The 17,164-nt window shown below is 36.4% G+C and overlaps 1 protein-coding gene across 4 annotated transcripts; it reads right to left on the reverse strand.

Annotated features, from left to right (window-relative positions):
* Positions 1-1,322: 1,322 nt before the first annotated feature.
* On the reverse strand, positions 1,323-16,574 carry CEP44 (centrosomal protein 44). 4 transcript variants are annotated; one of them, XM_065061326.1, is made up of 13 exons: positions 16,373-16,574; positions 15,627-15,810; positions 12,813-12,963; positions 12,046-12,193; positions 10,939-11,085; positions 9,958-10,065; positions 9,118-9,150; positions 8,411-8,554; positions 7,821-8,030; positions 4,725-4,794; positions 2,637-2,764; positions 2,343-2,380; positions 1,323-1,530 (listed from the first exon to the last, which is right to left on the reverse strand). In XM_065061326.1, exons 3-13 carry the CDS (start codon positions 12,899-12,901, stop codon positions 1,473-1,475), a joined length of 1,173 nt encoding a protein of 390 aa, XP_064917398.1. In that variant the 5' UTR covers positions 12,902-12,963; positions 15,627-15,810; positions 16,373-16,574; the 3' UTR covers positions 1,323-1,472. The 4 variants fall into 4 exon arrangements, with proteins under 4 accessions (XP_064917398.1, XP_064917397.1, XP_064917399.1 ...); XM_065061325.1 differs by lacking the exon at positions 16,373-16,574 and adding an exon at positions 16,145-16,322; XM_065061327.1 differs by lacking the exons at positions 2,637-2,764; positions 16,373-16,574 and adding an exon at positions 16,145-16,322.
* Positions 16,575-17,164: the final 590 nt, after the last annotated feature.

The raw sequence follows: 17,164 nt of genomic DNA on the forward strand, positions 1-17,164 counted from the left end.
CAAGGCAAAGAGGAAAATTTAAAGAGAGGTTACATTTCAAAATACTTGATCATTACTGGTTTAAAGCAATAACTCTATAGGAATACACTTTTTTCCTACTTTGGCAATTACTTTGTATAAAGATTTCCACAAGATGGTGCTGTAGTCCTGCTCTAGAAAATATCACCTATTTTCTGTTGCATTGGTCTAACATTCAGAAGAGAACCTCATTCCATTTCACTTCACTGTTAGGATAACGAACAGTAAATTGCAAGGCCCGTTTTCAATTACGGAAGAAAACATGTCCACATCATCTAACTTTTTTTTTTTTTTTTTTAAACAAATAGAAAAGAAGTTCTATTGCAAAAGTCCAAACCCCTCAACTAAAGTTTATATAACATAAGGAATCACTGTATGTTCTTCTGTTTGTATGTAAAATAAAGTCAAGTATATTCCATATGGTTAGAGAAAAAAATTCATGATTATTGTTAAAACATATAAATCACACTTTACAACACAACGTCAAACGGCTGGTTTTGCCTTCATTTGCAAATTCTGCCAAAAAAATCCACCGGTTTTGTGACACTAAATTCCAAAAAATCTTTTCAAGTGAAGTATTCTAGCACAAAGAAACCTTGATATGATACAATACCAATTTACAAAGAGTATTAAATAAATAAATCTTATCAAACCTCACACATCTTTGGTTTCATTATATAATGTTTATGAAGTTTCACATCTACTTATGTCTCTAAAGAGAAATTTTAATACAGCTTTAAATCATAAAAATCTTGTGTAACTTTGTATACTGGATGGTCTCCATCTGTGCTGCTGGTCTTAAAATGTGCTGGGTAAGAGCACTAAAACACTCAACACATCTCTTGCAGCCAAAGTCTGTGGACTTACTTGCACGTTTTAGTGTTCAGGATCAAACTGACCCCCGCTTTGTCAGTGCTAATGGAAGCCATAATGTGTTGGTGTTTTCCAGTTCAGCATGAAAATGTATATTTAAATAAAAAACAGCAAAAAAGATACATATTTAAAATTGTGTGTTTAAGTTTTCATTAAGACTTATTCAGCAGTACAGATGGTAAGATGGTATGTAAGAAAGCCTCTTGGGTGCAATATGCAAGTCCCAGCTGGAATGTTTCCAACAGGATGTAAACCATGGTCCTCAAGCTTGCACTTTAAAAAACATATTACTTAGCACACTACTAACAAATGTCAACAGAAAAATACACTGCTGTAATGACTTCACTTTACAAAAGAGTAGGGGTGGAAGCTATTTGAACAGTTTTTAAAACCAAAAATCAGGGCTGGTGGGAGAGAAATCAATACACAGATGCATTAGAAAGTATTTATTCAAAGGAATAAAAGCACTAATGATCATTACAAATTTAATATATTAAAATTTAATGCTGTACAAACATACATATTATTAATAGTTCTGATATCCATAAGTCTGCAGAAACCAGGTCTGAAGACTTGTGCCTTCAGGTCTTCTCAGAGGTGTTACTTGAGGTTTTTAACAATTCCGAGGTTTCTTCAATTCTGAAAATGAATTTTGTTTACACATAGACACTTATTAGAATACGGTAAGAAACAACTGACTTGCCTTTAACTTTCTAATGAATCCAAAATACTAACAAGCAGCATGAAACCTTAAATTTCCTCTCATTCCTCTTTTCCTCTGCAATTGGTTTGCATTTTAAATGCTTATCACATATCAATAAACCTTAAGTATATACAAAGAAAGAAGTAACCCACACAATGAAATTAAATCACAAAAAAGGCTACGGCTTTTTTTCAGGCCAGGCATTTACAGAATAGAAACTTCTTGCTAAAGAAGCAGTATACAGTAACACATTTCTCTTCAAGTATAATAAAAATATTTCTTAAAAAAGTTTTTTGTTACAGATCTCAGGACTAGTATCAAATACCCCTTAGTACAGTTATCACAATGCTTAGTCTGAAATTGGTTTTACTTTCGCTGTAAATAATAAAAAACAGATTTAAGATATTGTAGTCATTTTTCTGGAAGAAAAGTTGCAAGTAGAAGGGCATTCCTATCAGGACATAAATAATATTCTTATTCCTTGTCAACCAGATTCTAAACACTCTTTAATCTCTGGTTAATACTATTAAGAATACTTTCTATTGCTTTTTAGAAACCAAAACAGTGACTCATCCCACAAATACAGAACTGTAAGTGGATTTATTATCCAGTGGAGTCATAAGGAAATGCCACACCTGATGTAGAGACCTTTATGTTTTGGAACACATATGTATGTTCTCTATATGCCTTAGTCAAGTACAACTCCCTCTTGGGAAATTAATTCCTGATGCCCTTTCCTATTACTTACATTTTACTTATCCTTTCCATTCTTTGTCTTGTTGTCTCCTGCAATTTAAAAGCAAAAATGTTAGTGAACTCTTCAAAGCTAACATTCTTCAGACAACTTTCAAACTGAAAAATTAATAGAGAAAATGTGACTTTAAGCATTGTTTACATATCAAAAGGATTTCTGAGACAGACTTAGAAGTAGTTTTGCAGTTTCCTTGTTTTTCACTAGTAGTATATACAACTAAAACTAATGCTTACTTGCTCTCTCGACCTCAAAAATGAAATCAACTAAGTATTCACCAGTTTTACTTACTTTCGAAATGTCTGTCAGACCATGAGAATTAATGGTCATGGCTTTGGTAGATGGGTCTATGGATAATGGTGAACTGCATCCAGATGACTGATGAAGATTCTCTGGCATCTCCTCCTTCCTCTCTGTATCTATGGAGAAATACTCATTTTTGTGTCACCTTTGCTTTTTTGCTCTTTTATTGCAAGGTCAGCTAACAAATAGCTTGATTTACAGCATGTAATAACAGAAGAGAATACATTGTTTAGAGAGGGAAAAATAAAAGTTATTGGTGAGGAACCAAAATAAGTTTACCATTTTATTTAAACAAGTGCAATATACTATGTATAACATACACAAGACAAACTCCAAAAAGATTATTAGGAATGCTACCCTCATCCTGATTACAGTGTAATCAATACTTAAAGTCCAATTATTTGGTCAAACATTTAATAGTAATTTCAAATAGTTCACATTATTTTTACTGTAAACTGCCTGTTCAAACATGTCTTTAATTTGTGGTAATTCATCATCTTTTTCTTTAGCTTAAAATTTGTATGAAACTCTTGCTGTTTCCCTAGCTCTCGTCCTGTTGGGATAGGTTAACCATTCAGTAGAAACAGACTTTTATATTGGGAAGGCTTTGATATTCTTTACAATTTTAGAATACTACTGCCAGGGAAGAGAATTTAAGGAAAAAGGTGTTCCCATATCCTTATTTTCAGTAAAGCCACCATCTATGTATCATACTTTTGGAACATGTTTAGCTACACTATTCTATATTTAAAAACATATTGAATTATTTTAATGAATTAAAATTTTAAAAAAATGTTTCTTCCGTACAGCTGTGATTCATGAAGAGCACTACAACCAGAAAGAGCATCAAAGCATTCCAAGTGCTGAACATCTCAGACAGAAGAGTTAAGACTGGCTGCATAACTTGTATACCTAAAATTCCCCAAATCACATTTTAGAAAAACAGGAACAATAAAATCAGAAGAATTCTAGAAGTCTGAAAACACGAAAATTCTCTTTTACAGACCATCAGCCTTTTTTGTTGACTAACATACCTCTAAACTTATGAAAGGAAGTAAACATGGTACAATCTTTCCAAGGCCTATAAAACAAAGGTCCCAGTTCTGAGACTTCAAACTTTGACATAACCAAGAAACTGTCTTCCTAATTTCCATGGAAACAGGATTACTGAGATTCCCCGTTAATTTCAATGCAACAGCCCAACCCTGGACAGAAACACCTCATAAGTGAGAATGGGCAACAGAATATCCTCCTTACTACCAGTGGTAAGAATAACAGCTGCCATAGGGGAAACAGGCCAAATTAATTGAGAGAATGATGCAAGGTAAGGGCTACAGAGCTACTACTGAGGAAACAGAAGAATTACTTATAGCAAGGAGAATGTTTTTAATTTCTTTCCAACTTAAGGCTGTTTCATTTATTTCTTGTGCATTATCAACATTAAATTGGAAAGGAAAATATTTTGTCTTGCCCTTCAAAATAAGAAAGCTTAGCAAAAATGACTGTTGGGTATCTGCTAACTGCTTCAAAAGGGTTAAAACCATAGAGAATGCACACCGGTGATTTTAAAAATAACAATGATTATGAAAGAAAAAGCTCAAATTATTCATGAGCTCCATTCTAAAAGTAAAAAAGACAAAAATGTGACATTATTTTAATTATAACAAACCCATGGCAGCAAATATAAATTTATTTTCTGCTCACAAATAGCCTTTTTTAAAAACATTACGATAAGTGCTTTGAAGTGCAGCTAGCATTATTGTTCTTCACAGCTTTATCTATAGCACCTCAATTAAATTTGCATCTTCAAGATTTTTAATAGAGTTATTTGTATGTATTAAGTATTATGCTATACGTTTTCATTAATACTTTAGAAGATTGATTTACTGAAATATTTTTAAAATAATAAACTACAAACATGAAACGACTAGCAGACTAATTTTAATTTGCAGCATACATTTAAATTCAGAGGTCACTAAATTGCCATTGTCTATTTTAAAAACACTATTTTATACATGGTGAGAAATAAGTGTTTTGCTTAGGATGTTAATTAAAAAGAAGTAAATCAATACTCACCAGGAGAAAGTGGAATCCTACTAGCTGTACATTCTTGACTTGTATTGCTGAACACTGTAGATAAGTCTCTCTGAAACACAAATTTACTGCATTTTAGCTATACGTCCTGTTCAAATCATCTTTTGACTGAACAAAAATATATTTAAGTACAAGTTATGTACGCATTTGCTGTAGCATCCACGTATATTGGCATTGCACAGATGTCTTTATAGGACTAAAAAAATCCAAGATTTCCATATACATACTGCATTAAAAACTAGTCCATTTCATGGAAGCTTTTTTAATATCAATATTGCGGTTCACAAACAGGTCAAAACCAGGTGCGAATGTAGTGCATATATAACTTAGGCATGAGCAGAATAAACAGAGTATTCTTGGCCTGTGCTAACAATGACATCTTGACATTGGCTGCCGTTACCTTAACAAAGTAAGTGTACCTTTTACTTCTAGTTCATATTAAGAAATGCAGCTCCTCAGTCCTAAAAAAATTAGCCTAAAGATGAACTGAAATGCATTCCACGTAAATGGTTAGAACTCAAAACTCCATTTGAGCTGGTTTCCCAGGCTCTTAAGTGAGAGAGAGCCCTGTTACGAATGGGTGTCAGTTTAACTCGACCTAGCTTCAAAAAGGCTCTTCATAAACAATGAAACAAATTTAATGCTGTATTAACAATAAATGGGTTTGAGTGCAATTTTCTATTTTCAAAATAAAAAAATACAACACTCAAACAACATCTAGACTTCTTTCACCAATGAGTTATGGTTTGAAATCCCAGCCTTTGGTAAAGTATATCACTTTATGTGCTGGAGTTAACAGGCAAATATTATATCTGAATAAGCTAACGGCAGAGAAATAGTAGGTATTGTGTGTGAAGAAGCTGGAAAAAGAAAAAAAACAAAAACAAAACACCAAATTAAAAAAAAAAAAAATCTGCACTGACTACTTCTGCTCAATTCCTTTCATTGAAATGGATTTGGTAGCTTTCAGACTTTCCCAGAGTTAAATATACAGCTGCTGCTACTTTGGCAGCACTGCAAGACAGTTCTTACACTGTCCCTGTTATGTTAGCTGGATGCCAAAAGTCCCATGAAAAATGCAAGAGGAAGAAAAAAGGCGTAATTCTAAATTGCTTCTATATCTGTGAAGCACAAGTTAAAGGGAATGTCATGAAAGAAAGAAACAGCAATTCTCTGGCCTGAAGGATTATTACTTGGCAGTTTTCAAATGCCTATTGCAAAAGTTAGTTTTTTAGACTTTTAAGTATAAAAAAATTGCTTCTTTTGCTTTGAAAAAAGGCAAGCAACAATACCACACACAAACTAAATTCATATTTGTTTCTGCAGATGACTTCTTTCAATTATATGCAGTATGGAAATACAATTATCTTGCTGGAAATTTTTGAGTGATATTAATGTTAAGTATTTTCCAAATATTTTCCACATACTATTCCAAATCTTTGAGCAACTGCAATAGACACATTACTGAAGTAATAATAAACCAAATTTACAGAAATAAAAGAACAAGCCTAGTCTGAAATATAAGCTTTTCCATGCTGCTAATGTCATAAATGCAGCAACTCTCTTGAAGAGAATACACTTGAAACAGGAGCAAAACCATCTATGGCTGTTCAGCTGGAGGCCTCTTGGAGACTGATAACAGAATAAAACATTATCATTGGTGGTGTTATTTGGACATATGTCCTTGAATTACAATATCCATAAGAAACTGATTTCAAATGGCAAATCACTTCAGCCATTACTGACCTGAAACTGTTTAAAAAAAAAAGCGATTGAGAATGCTGATCTTCATCCTTTGAGCTACAGCCTTTAAATATAACCTAATGATCAGCCTGAACACTTCTTCATTTCAGAACTTTGCATAACTAGCACATTTTCAAGGCACACAGGAAAAAAAATAGGGGCCTTGTATACAAGTATTAGTGACATTTTCCAGTTTGCAGGACCAGCAGCACACTCAGAGCTCCTAGTTACAAATAAATTCAACATTTTTTACAACTACAGTGAAAAATGCAATACTCAACTATATTCCACAAGTGTTTTCAGCTTCTGGAAAGCATCTGACAGTATCTGAAGGATACACTTGAGCCACATACACAAATACGCTTTGAAATTAAGCACGTGGTCACAAAGTTGATATTATGATTCACTGCGTCTCAAAATTTTACGTGTGTACATATATGAAATTATATAATGTGCATACAAGGACCCTTCAATAGCATGAAAAATAACAGTCTTAACGCAAAAAAATGCTTTATTTTCTCTGATAAACATGCCAAATGCACAAATAAACATGCACATCACAACTAGCACTTTCACGGACCTAAAAATGCAATCAATGTCATGGACAAGATATAAAAAGTAGGGAAGTGCAAAAGGAGAAAGACCATCAATTAGGCTAGAAATGTAAAAGAATCACATACTAAGAATGAGACTAAAATAAGAATTAACTTTTCCATTAACCTTGCATTTTCCATTGAGCATGCCATCTTTTTTTGTCAACATTAGTTATATAGAATGAAGACTTGATCTTCTAAAGAGAATATCTGTATCTGATTAGAGTTCAGAGACTAAAAAACAACAACAAAAAAAAATCAGATATTTAACTGTATCAACAGCAACATTTACAGGCCAGCATAAGAAATTCAGAGTAATGCAGACCAGAATAAGAAAACCCTTAAATATGTCACCAGCATGATGAAACTCTCAACTATAGAAATATTAAGCTTTCAAAGACAGCATAATTAAGGAGTATTCAAAAGCTTCCTTCTACAAGTTGCTAGGAAATATAAACACACACACACTAATTACTAATGAAAACAGTTTTAACTACACATGTTGTTCTTGCAAGGAAACAATTTCCAATGGAGAGCTTTGCTTCACACAGCATTAGAAAACAACAGATCTTAACAGTTAAGAAAAAAACCCCCACCAACTCCATAAACAGCACATGCATTCAGATAATGCCTTTAAAAATAGTTAAAAAGCACATATCAGGAGACAGGAAGAGCAGAAACAGGCTGATAACATAGTGCCTGGGCAATTTTTGTTATAGAAGAAAAAGAGAAATTAACATACCTTTTTGGAATGCAACAACAGTTCTGTTTCAAGCAGCAAAATTCGACTCAATAAATTATTCCAGTCCTTCTCATCTATGATCACCTTTCCTTTCAGTTTCTCTTCTAAACCTTGCAGTTTATCTTCCATCCAATCTATCTTATGAAGCTTTTCCTGACAATCAGCAAGCTGACTCTTTAGGAACTCAATCTGAGAACTATCTTCTATGACCTGAAAATATGGATAAAAACAGATGTTCTCTAATTTCAAAACAGATAAAAATCATCATTTGATCAAGGAATTAAGTGGAATCTTTCTCAAGCTCAGTAGCCATATTCTGCTACATTATAAAACCAGTTTTCTTTCAGAATTGCCATAATATACCTATTAATGAAACTCAGCTTTTGAAGAAAAAACATTCACTGAACTGGCTCTTGAAAGGACAGTACAATTTAATGGACTTTTTTTTTCAGGTTTTTTTTATTATATATCTACTAGTTATACTTAAGAAGCATCCAGCTATCTTGTTAAAACCTTTATCCCTTTAGAAAAGTCCTGTAAGAAAACTTAAGAATGCATGCAGACAGCAACTTAAAAATAAAACTTCTTACTTGTTCACATTTAACTTCCACAACATCATCATCCAGGCACAATTCTTCTTCATTACCTCCCTGTGCTGGAAGGGGTAGTGGATGAAGATCACCACTAACTTCATTTCCTGAGTGCCGTTCTACTTGAGGCTTCTTTTGAGCATTCTAAAAAACAAACAAACAAATAAATCACTGGTGTTATTCATTACAAGAACACTTCAATTCATCAGCCAAGTAACTGACACAAAAGACCTATCATTTTAGTATTTATTTATTCAAACTCGACAAGCTCATCCCAGCTGGTTGCAAAACACAGAAAGCAACAGCAGGCAGCTTAATTTAGAAAAAAAAAAAAAAAAAGAAAAAAAAAGAAAAAATCATATAGACATGAAAGAACTGTAAAACAAATATGCACACACTTTAGCATATGTACTATGTACCTTGATCCGTTCCATAAACAGTATGGAAGGCACTGAAGCCCTCTCTTGTTGTAAGGGTTGTTAGATTTCTAAGCGTGGATTGTGAAGTATGCATCTCACTGTATGTATTAACATATGTATAGACAGTTCCAACATCAAAACCACCACTCAAACATTCAGGAAAAAGAGTTTAACTAGAAAGATTGGAATTTGCTCTTGAGAACTATCAGGAAAATAGCCCTACTAGCTACACATTTCATTTCCTCTGAATGCTTTCCTTTGAGAGAACAGCAGACAAATTTTGCCTACCTTTCCAGATGGATCAAGTCCTATGATCAACACCTGTGACAAAACAAAATTGCTTAATGATTAAGAACCCAGAATTACTAGTTTTGTGCAGCATCTTAACACTTACAGATTCCTAGATGTTTTATTGAAGCCAAAACTGTCCTCTTCTATGGAATGCTTAATATACTCATGTATATCCCCATTCAATTCTACTATTCAACAACAAGAAGTGCCAGATAAGTATTTCCAAATATTTTTTGTGAAGTTTTCCTCACTGTTAAAAGCACTATTTTACTTCTAAATGGAAATAACCAATAGTTAATGGGCAGAGTCCTAAAAGTTTTGTACAATTTTACTTTGCATGCTTTTAGCAAAAAATATTAGGAAAGCTGTCTCTTCCACAGGCCAAGAATAGCATAACATGTAAGATCAAGTGTTATTCTTGTAAAACCAAAGCCAAGAGGATTGTTACATTAAGAAATCTTTGTCAAACAGATTCAGACAAAAAAGCAAAAAGTGTTTTGAAAGCTACATTGAACACACTGCAACATTAGGCCAAACATATTTCAATCTCCAAACAGGATATATACTCTTTTTCCAGTTCCATTTTCATTTTGTTTGCTGTCCTTCCATTTGCTATAATTCAAATGGCAAACAACAGTTGTAGATCATTACCATCAAGACGCTGAGATCAACTACTCAGCAAATGAGAGAAGCAATATCCCCTGTATGTCAACTACTATTGCATTCAACCGCCCTTTGGAAAAAAAAAATGGTCTGGATCAAACATTAAAACCTAAATGAAAGCACATATTCCATAACGAGCCTGGCTTGCTGCAAACATAAAAGCTCTTTTCATACCTGTTCAGAATTCAGAGCACTGCCACTAGGATGAGCAAGGACATTATCACAATTTGACCACACTTCACTTTTAAAAGACCTGAGTTTTTTCCGTATTAGGCATTTAACCTTCAAAGTGAAGAAGAGAAAATATTATGCTTCTAGAAACTGATTATTTTCTGCCATCATTAGAAGACAGGAATATTGCATGGCACACACACAAGCACGTTTAAACCTCTGCAGTACACTAACGTCTAATAAAAATTAAGTATGACCCAACTTTACAGAGAAAATAGATTTGGAAGTGAACGTCATACTCATACACTCATTAACGCCTATGTGAGGCTGCATCAAAGCTGGTCATAAAGAGAAAAGACAGCTTGTACCACAGTTGAACAAACAAATATGAAAAAATATGTAGCTATGCCCTTGATAGTGACCAATGAAGTCCTGAAGACTGTTATAAACTCAAATGAAACAAAATCCTGTAAAATATAAAGACTGAAAATTCCTTTTATTAAAGCATACACTGATAAAAAAATGCCTTAACAATGTAAAATATATAAGATTCATGAAGATAATCTGATTTGAGATATATACCACTGCCACACAAACATAAATATCATATTTACATTAAATGTTACCATAACTTCAGATGGTTTTGCTTTGTTTTTACATTTACATGCAAAATCCACCAAGTTACACATTCACTATATTGGGAAGTGTAAAAGAAAAATAACATCACTTACCGTAAAGATACCAAGTTCTACATTTATCTTCATTCTAATACTTTTTTGTTTATACTACAAAGCCTTGGCAGCTTTGTGTCTTTTGCACATGTAACAGCACTCAAGCATCTTACAATGAAACTTCATACTAAATTTCTACCTATTTTGACAATTAGCAATGCTGCACATTCAAATAAACTGGTCTTCAGCTTCTACCTACACCACCAAGCAAGCCAAAAGAAACTTATAGTAAAGTTACCAGCTTAATCTGTACCTTATTTGAGTTACTTAATTCCTTATGTTTTTTCACCACACAGTTGATAATGTCACAAACAATCTGCATTTTTCTTTCCGCAAAACCAAACTGAAGAAACTGCTGTTTTGTTAAAATTGGTTTATATTGAAATTGATCTCGAAGAAGCTGCAACAAAAGAAGAGTTTACTTCAATTTCAAAATCACCATGTAATTTGTTGTAGAAATGGCACACTCAGGTTCTTATTTTTCTACAATCTTTTTATTCTGCACTTCAGCAGTTAAACCTCTTCTCATTTGGTTATTTATACATTTTCAGCTGTTTCTTCTAATGAGAATTTCAACATACCTCTTCCAGTAACATTTCATTCACACCTCTCTTGTAAAGTTTAACTCATAGTCCTAAGATTCATGAAACAAATGATTGTTGACATTAATATTAAAAAAGCGAAACAAAAACTTTCCAATGTGAACGCACAATAAAAAGCTGTATTAATCTCAGCAAATGTGTTGGAGGGCTAAGTAAGACTCCCACAGAGCCTCTTTGTAAAGGAGTCTCTGTACTTAGTCAGAAAACTAGTCTGAATAAGCTAGTACTTGTTAACATATCAAGCCACCTTTTATAAAAAGGTGCTTATGGATATTTTTAAGGATAGTTCAAAACTGATTCGATTCCAATGTATAAACTGTTAAAAACTGGACTTTGTATATTAATTTTGCATGGTGTTTTAAAATAACCCCATTTCTTAATTGTGTTTTCATTACAATTATTGAAGTTCATTGTGATTTTTTTGCTAGTTACCATCTCTTCTAAGGTCACTTCTATAATACTTACCATGTAATAAATATTTCAGTGTCCTTCACAACTAACACAAAAACCAATACTATTGATTCTACCATTGTCTCAAAATCAAGATTTGGCTAACAACATTCAACCCTTATTTTTATGAAAATCTAAATAAAAGCTTGCCACACAGTGACTTACTACTCATCTTAAATCCTAACAGAATTACAATCCACATTCACTGCCAAAAATTTTCACTTTCTAGTAAAACTCATACATGTTTAATTCTTATAAGGCCATACTCAAAATTTTGTCTCTTCTGCAAAGAACATGAACACAGATACCTTATAAATAGCTTCAATAAACCGCAAATCACTCTTTGCTGTGAGTTCCACATCGCACTTCACCAGAAGTTCTGCTATGTAAGTTGAAAAAGATGTAAAGCAATAGCTGATAATAGGTAAAAATGCAGCTGGATCTCCTTTTACTAACCTATTGAGAAATAAAAGTATTTTACACAGCAGAAGATAACAAAAGCCTTTCATTACTTAAATTTAAATATTTAACTTCAGAGGTGTGTCCATATAGCCAGCATGTCATACCCAAATATCTCTTTCATTTTAAGGTGGTTTATTTTTTGAAGTATATCTCATTCAGCAGCCTTTACTATTACCTGTAAAACAGTCAAAACAACACTTTTGGGACACTCATATAATTTTTATATTTTCAGGTCTAAAGCCCACCAGTGTTTCCATCTTAACAAACAACAACTTTTTTCTTTTTATCTTAAAAGAATGAAATTCCCTGAAGAAAGTTTTGCTAACACTTATAAAGAAATTATAAAAGTGAGAGATCAGGCAAAGAAAAGAGAAAAACAGCAAAAGAAAGAACAACAAGATAGTGATACACTTCAGGATTATTCTAAGGATTGCTCAGAACAGCAAAACTGCATCCTTTTATCTTTCAGTTCACATGTATCAAACCCCAACTTCCCACAGACATACGCTCTGCTTACTCATCACTGAGTGCAATGCTAATATTTATACAAATCTTGTTTACACATCTTGCTGTCATCATGTATCAGCATAAACTTATTCACACTGCTGCTTACACTGTATAATCCACATCTCTTGGATAATTTATCAAGCGAAGTCCTTGTTCTATTTTTCTTAAACTTCCTTTTAGGTCTCCTGTTGCCATTATTCCAATTGCTTTTCTTCTTTCAGATTATGACATTAATGTAATATACTACATTCTCTGCCCTAAAAAAAAAAAAAAATTACACAAAAATTACAAAATGCCATAGATTTCAAAGGGGTTTGCTCCCCTTTTCTAGACACTACTATTACCAAATTGTTGCAATATAGCACAGAGCTACAGCTTGATACCAATTAACATCAGCCATCAACTTCATTAATTCTAAATAGGATCAAGTAGTAATTCTCAATCCTTAACTATCAAAGATCTTTAAAGGTAAATATATCTGAAAGCACATTACAAATTTAGGACTGGCTAAATCCACTAAAACTCAGTGAAAAGTTTCTTTGCTGTTTCCAAGGCACAGGAACTCCACATGTAGTGAAAACCTGCATTCTTCAGTTAAGAATGCTTCCTATTCTTTAAAGAACCCATTAAATAAACTTAAAATTGTTTGGGGGGTAGAGGCAGGAGGGGTAACAGACAATGTAGATATTTAAAAATAGGTGCAAGTTTATTTGGATTGTTACGAAATGCCCCCTGTTTAACTTCTACATTGTAACATACAACTTGGGAACCCACTTCTAATTTATTGTGAGCTTTGCTTCACAAAAGAAAGAGACTCATCTAAGGACTCAGTGCAAACAACAAATCTCCCTGTAGAATTATCCTGCAAGGAAACTGAAGATTACTACAAGAAAGAAAGGGGGTGGGGGGGAAAAATAGAGGAGGAAAAAAAGACAACAAAAGAGAATCAGCAAATCATGAAAACACCATCATCTAAATCACTTCTTAGATCAAAGGGATAAATACAGGCAGCTCACGCTTCTAAAATGTTTTACTGAACAGAACTGATTAGTAAATTCTCAAATGGAGGAAGAGGAGACTGGAAGAAAATAAATAAACAAATTGCCATAAGATAGCTAAATATATATACTGGCAACTCCCCCTGACTGGCAGGTAGTAAAAAGAAACACCTGTAACAGTACCATCAACTATCAGTATTAATATTAAACTTAACACTGTCCCTCACTCCATTGCTTCAAAATACATTTATATTTAGAGATAGCCTACCAGTACTATTTTCTGTATCTTGCAAGTGTTTGTTTGTAAGAAACCAATATTTGCTCTCCTCCAACACAAGACCTTAAAAGCACAGACTGGATGATAGCCCAGCTCCTAAGTCACAACTGAAGACAAATGACCTGCAGCTTAACACTCTGGACAGACTGACAGAACTTGAGAAAGTGTATTAGCAAACTGCCAAGCTCAGTGATTTTTTTTTTTTTTTTTTTTTTTTTTATGGTTTAGACTAAAAACAAGGCGGGGGGAAGGAGAAAAAAGTACAGAAACTTGATGTGTCTCACAAAATCAGTTCTCATTCCTCTTCTCCTCGAGATCTGCTTGTGACTGGCTTAACTCTCTACAGCACTTGCCCTAAAAGCCTCAGTAACAGTAACGATTTCAGCTATGAAACCTTAGAACAGAAATTTACCAGTGAATTTTCTACTAGAACCTGGGAGAGAATTGCCCGCCATTCTCTTCACTGACTTCCTTTTCTTGCCAGAAAACAAATACTTTGAAGCCTACTAATCCAAGCAGTGAAGACGCAGTGCCATACAGCCTATACATGAAGTGACATTCTCAAGATACAGAATTTTATACAATTTCTTATACTGACACATGAGATTCAGACCAAAAGATGGAATGTTCCAAAGAGATTACATATAACCTTGTCAGGAATCAGCTCCGATGGATACTCCAGTTTGCAACTTTGTCATTTGGTCCTACTCATTAAGGCACTGAGTCTTTTTGAAAGGAACTTCTTGATCACACACTTCACTTACGGGGGGGAAACGAGGGCGGAGACAGGCCACAAAAAAAGAAAAAAAACACATACAAAAAACCCCACCCACAAAAACCACGGTTAAAGCTTGCACTGACAAATGCTTTGTTTTGGGAGTTTTTTGTTTGTTTGTTTCAGTGTTTGGGTTTGTTTTGTTTTTTGTTGTGGGTTTGTTTTTTTTTTTTTCTTCTTGTGTCTCTATCATGTTTAAATCAGAAATCTTCCAGAAGATAAAAATTCTCTTCCTCTTCAATCATTAGGTTCTGGTTTATTGGTCATGCTACATATAAGTATACAACACTTGCTAAAGGCTAGGGACAATTTATCCTCAAGTATTTGAAAACTGAGACAACTGTTCTTCCTGCATTACCTCAGAAAGTGATCCACCCCATGGTTTTGCCATTTAACCAGATATCAAAACAGAATTCTGACATCAGACTGAAGCCCTAATCTGAAATGCAAATACTTACAGAAGACACAGGAATTCATCTGATTATATAGGCTGTTTCCCCAAAGTATCAACAATTCTTTCTACACCAGACTTCTAGATGCAAAAAACGGGCAATTACTGTCACTACAAGCTGAATAGCTCAAGAGATCACAAAGATAACAGAGTTAAGGTCATCAGGGGAAGGTAAACACTGTAAAAATTGGCACATAGCTTTTGCCTGTAGGAATTCATGACAGAACAGTTACAGAGCATTGGTTATCCAGAATAAAATCAGGTGTAAGAACGTTTTAAGATATGATAGCCTAGAACTGTAAGTAGTTTAAAGAACAACTCTTAAAATTACATTCGGTATTCAAAGACCAAATGAATGTGAAACAAACAAACAAGCATGCAACACACAAAGAAAAAAAAAAATGCAAGTTACCAAGTACCTTAAGACTGCCTTTGAAGTGCCAAACAAAAAATAATTTCGATTTCTTCAAATTGTATTTAGAATCTTCCGTTACAAGGGCGCAGATTCCAACCATTATGCAGAGAAGCAAAAACGTCACCGACAAATATTGCACTGCGCTGTCGGGCCGGCTGGAACAGACACGCTTCAAGAACACCGGATAGCTGCAAAGAAGATAATCGCTCAAGGAACTGTGCGTCGCGGGCTGGCTGCCCTGGGCGCCATCGAAACACCGGCGGAAAATAAAAGCGCGTCTCTGCCACGAGCAAGTCCGGCTGCACTTCCGGGGCCGCGCCAGCGAGCTGAGGAGAACTTGTCAGAGAGGACAGGTGCCGGCGGCCCACTCGCCCTCGCTCTCTCCCAGACCAGCCGGAGACCGGGCCCGCCCCGCTCACCGCCCCTGAGGAGAGGGAGGGCCCTGGGCTCGGAGCCGTCCCGCGCCGCCGGCCCCTGAGAAGGAACAAACCCCTGCCCCAAGGGGGGGATTCTGACGCTCACCCGCGCGAACCGCCACCCCGCTGCAGGACCAGGGGCCCTCTCCCGCCGGGCCGCCTGTCTGGGCCAGCGGGTGCCCCTCTGCGTCCCCTCAGGGGCCCGCGGACCACAGCGACTTGCGGCGGGCACAGACGGAATCTGCCGCCGCGAGACCCAACGGCCGCTTCCGCTTCCTGCCCGTCCGTCTGCGGTGACGTCACTTCCAGCAACAACACTAAGCGTCAAACCTGCCTGGCAAGGAGACGGGAGGTGCCGGTTTCCCTGCGTGCTGGAGGGCCCTCCCTGGCTTCTGCCGTCTCTCCGCGCCGTCGGGAGCTGCTCAGCCCTTCTCTGCCCGGCGAGGCTCACGCACCGACTTCGGCCGGGCTCGTCGCGGCGGCGGTTGGGACCTGAGCTCGCACAGGTATGGACCCCGCGAGCTTCCCTCAGCGGGGAAGGCGGGTGCGGACGGACGGGCGACGCATCCAATCAAGAGCCGGCGCTGTTGGGTCGGCCCAATGGCGCGCGGGGGCGGTGCCCGCGGGGCCAGGCCCGCCAGGGTCCGCCGAGTGGCGGGCGGCCGTGGCTCGGTCTGACCCGGCCGAGGTCCCAGCTCAGGTTCCGGCTCCCCTGCGCGGGGAGAAGCGTGATTCGGGGAGACGCCCGGGAGGTGGTGAGTAGGGCGGCTGCGGAGCTCTTGGGGACGCGGGGTGGGGCAGGAGGGCAGCCGCGGCCCTTGGCGGAGGGGGCTCCCCAGGGCGCTCCCGTCGGCTGGAGCGGCCTTGGGCGGGAGAGAATGCCAGTGAGTGTCAGTGTCCGGAGTCAGTTTGGAAACGCTCTCGCGTTAGGGGAATCAGCAGGCCTCGGTTATGAATGCAACTGCCACGAAGGGAGCTTCGGTAATGCCGAAGGAAGGCTCATTTTCCTGTTGGGGTGATTGTGGTTGCAAAGCAGCAACTGTAGGGCCAGTTTACTATGAAGCGCAGGGGTTTTATATCGAGAGTGTATGTTGTGTTTTATTTAATAAAGTAGAAGCCATTATCA

This window comes from Columba livia, chromosome 4, assembly GCF_036013475.1.
Source record: "Columba livia isolate bColLiv1 breed racing homer chromosome 4, bColLiv1.pat.W.v2, whole genome shotgun sequence".
NCBI classification, from domain to species: domain Eukaryota; kingdom Metazoa; phylum Chordata; class Aves; order Columbiformes; family Columbidae; genus Columba; species Columba livia.

Coding starts and splice junctions, on each gene's coding strand:
- CEP44 (XM_065061326.1), bottom strand. CDS start 12,901: ATGGCAACAGGAGACCTAAAAGGAAGTTTAAGAAAAATAGAACAAGGA. Junction 9,151..9,957: donor GTGCTCTGAATTCTGAACAG/GTATGAAAAGAG, acceptor GTTTTGTCACAG/GTGTTGATCATAGGACTTGA. Junction 8,555..9,117: donor GACTTGATCCATCTGGAAAG/GTAGGCAAAATT, acceptor TTTGTTTTTTAG/AATGCTCAAAAGAAGCCTCA.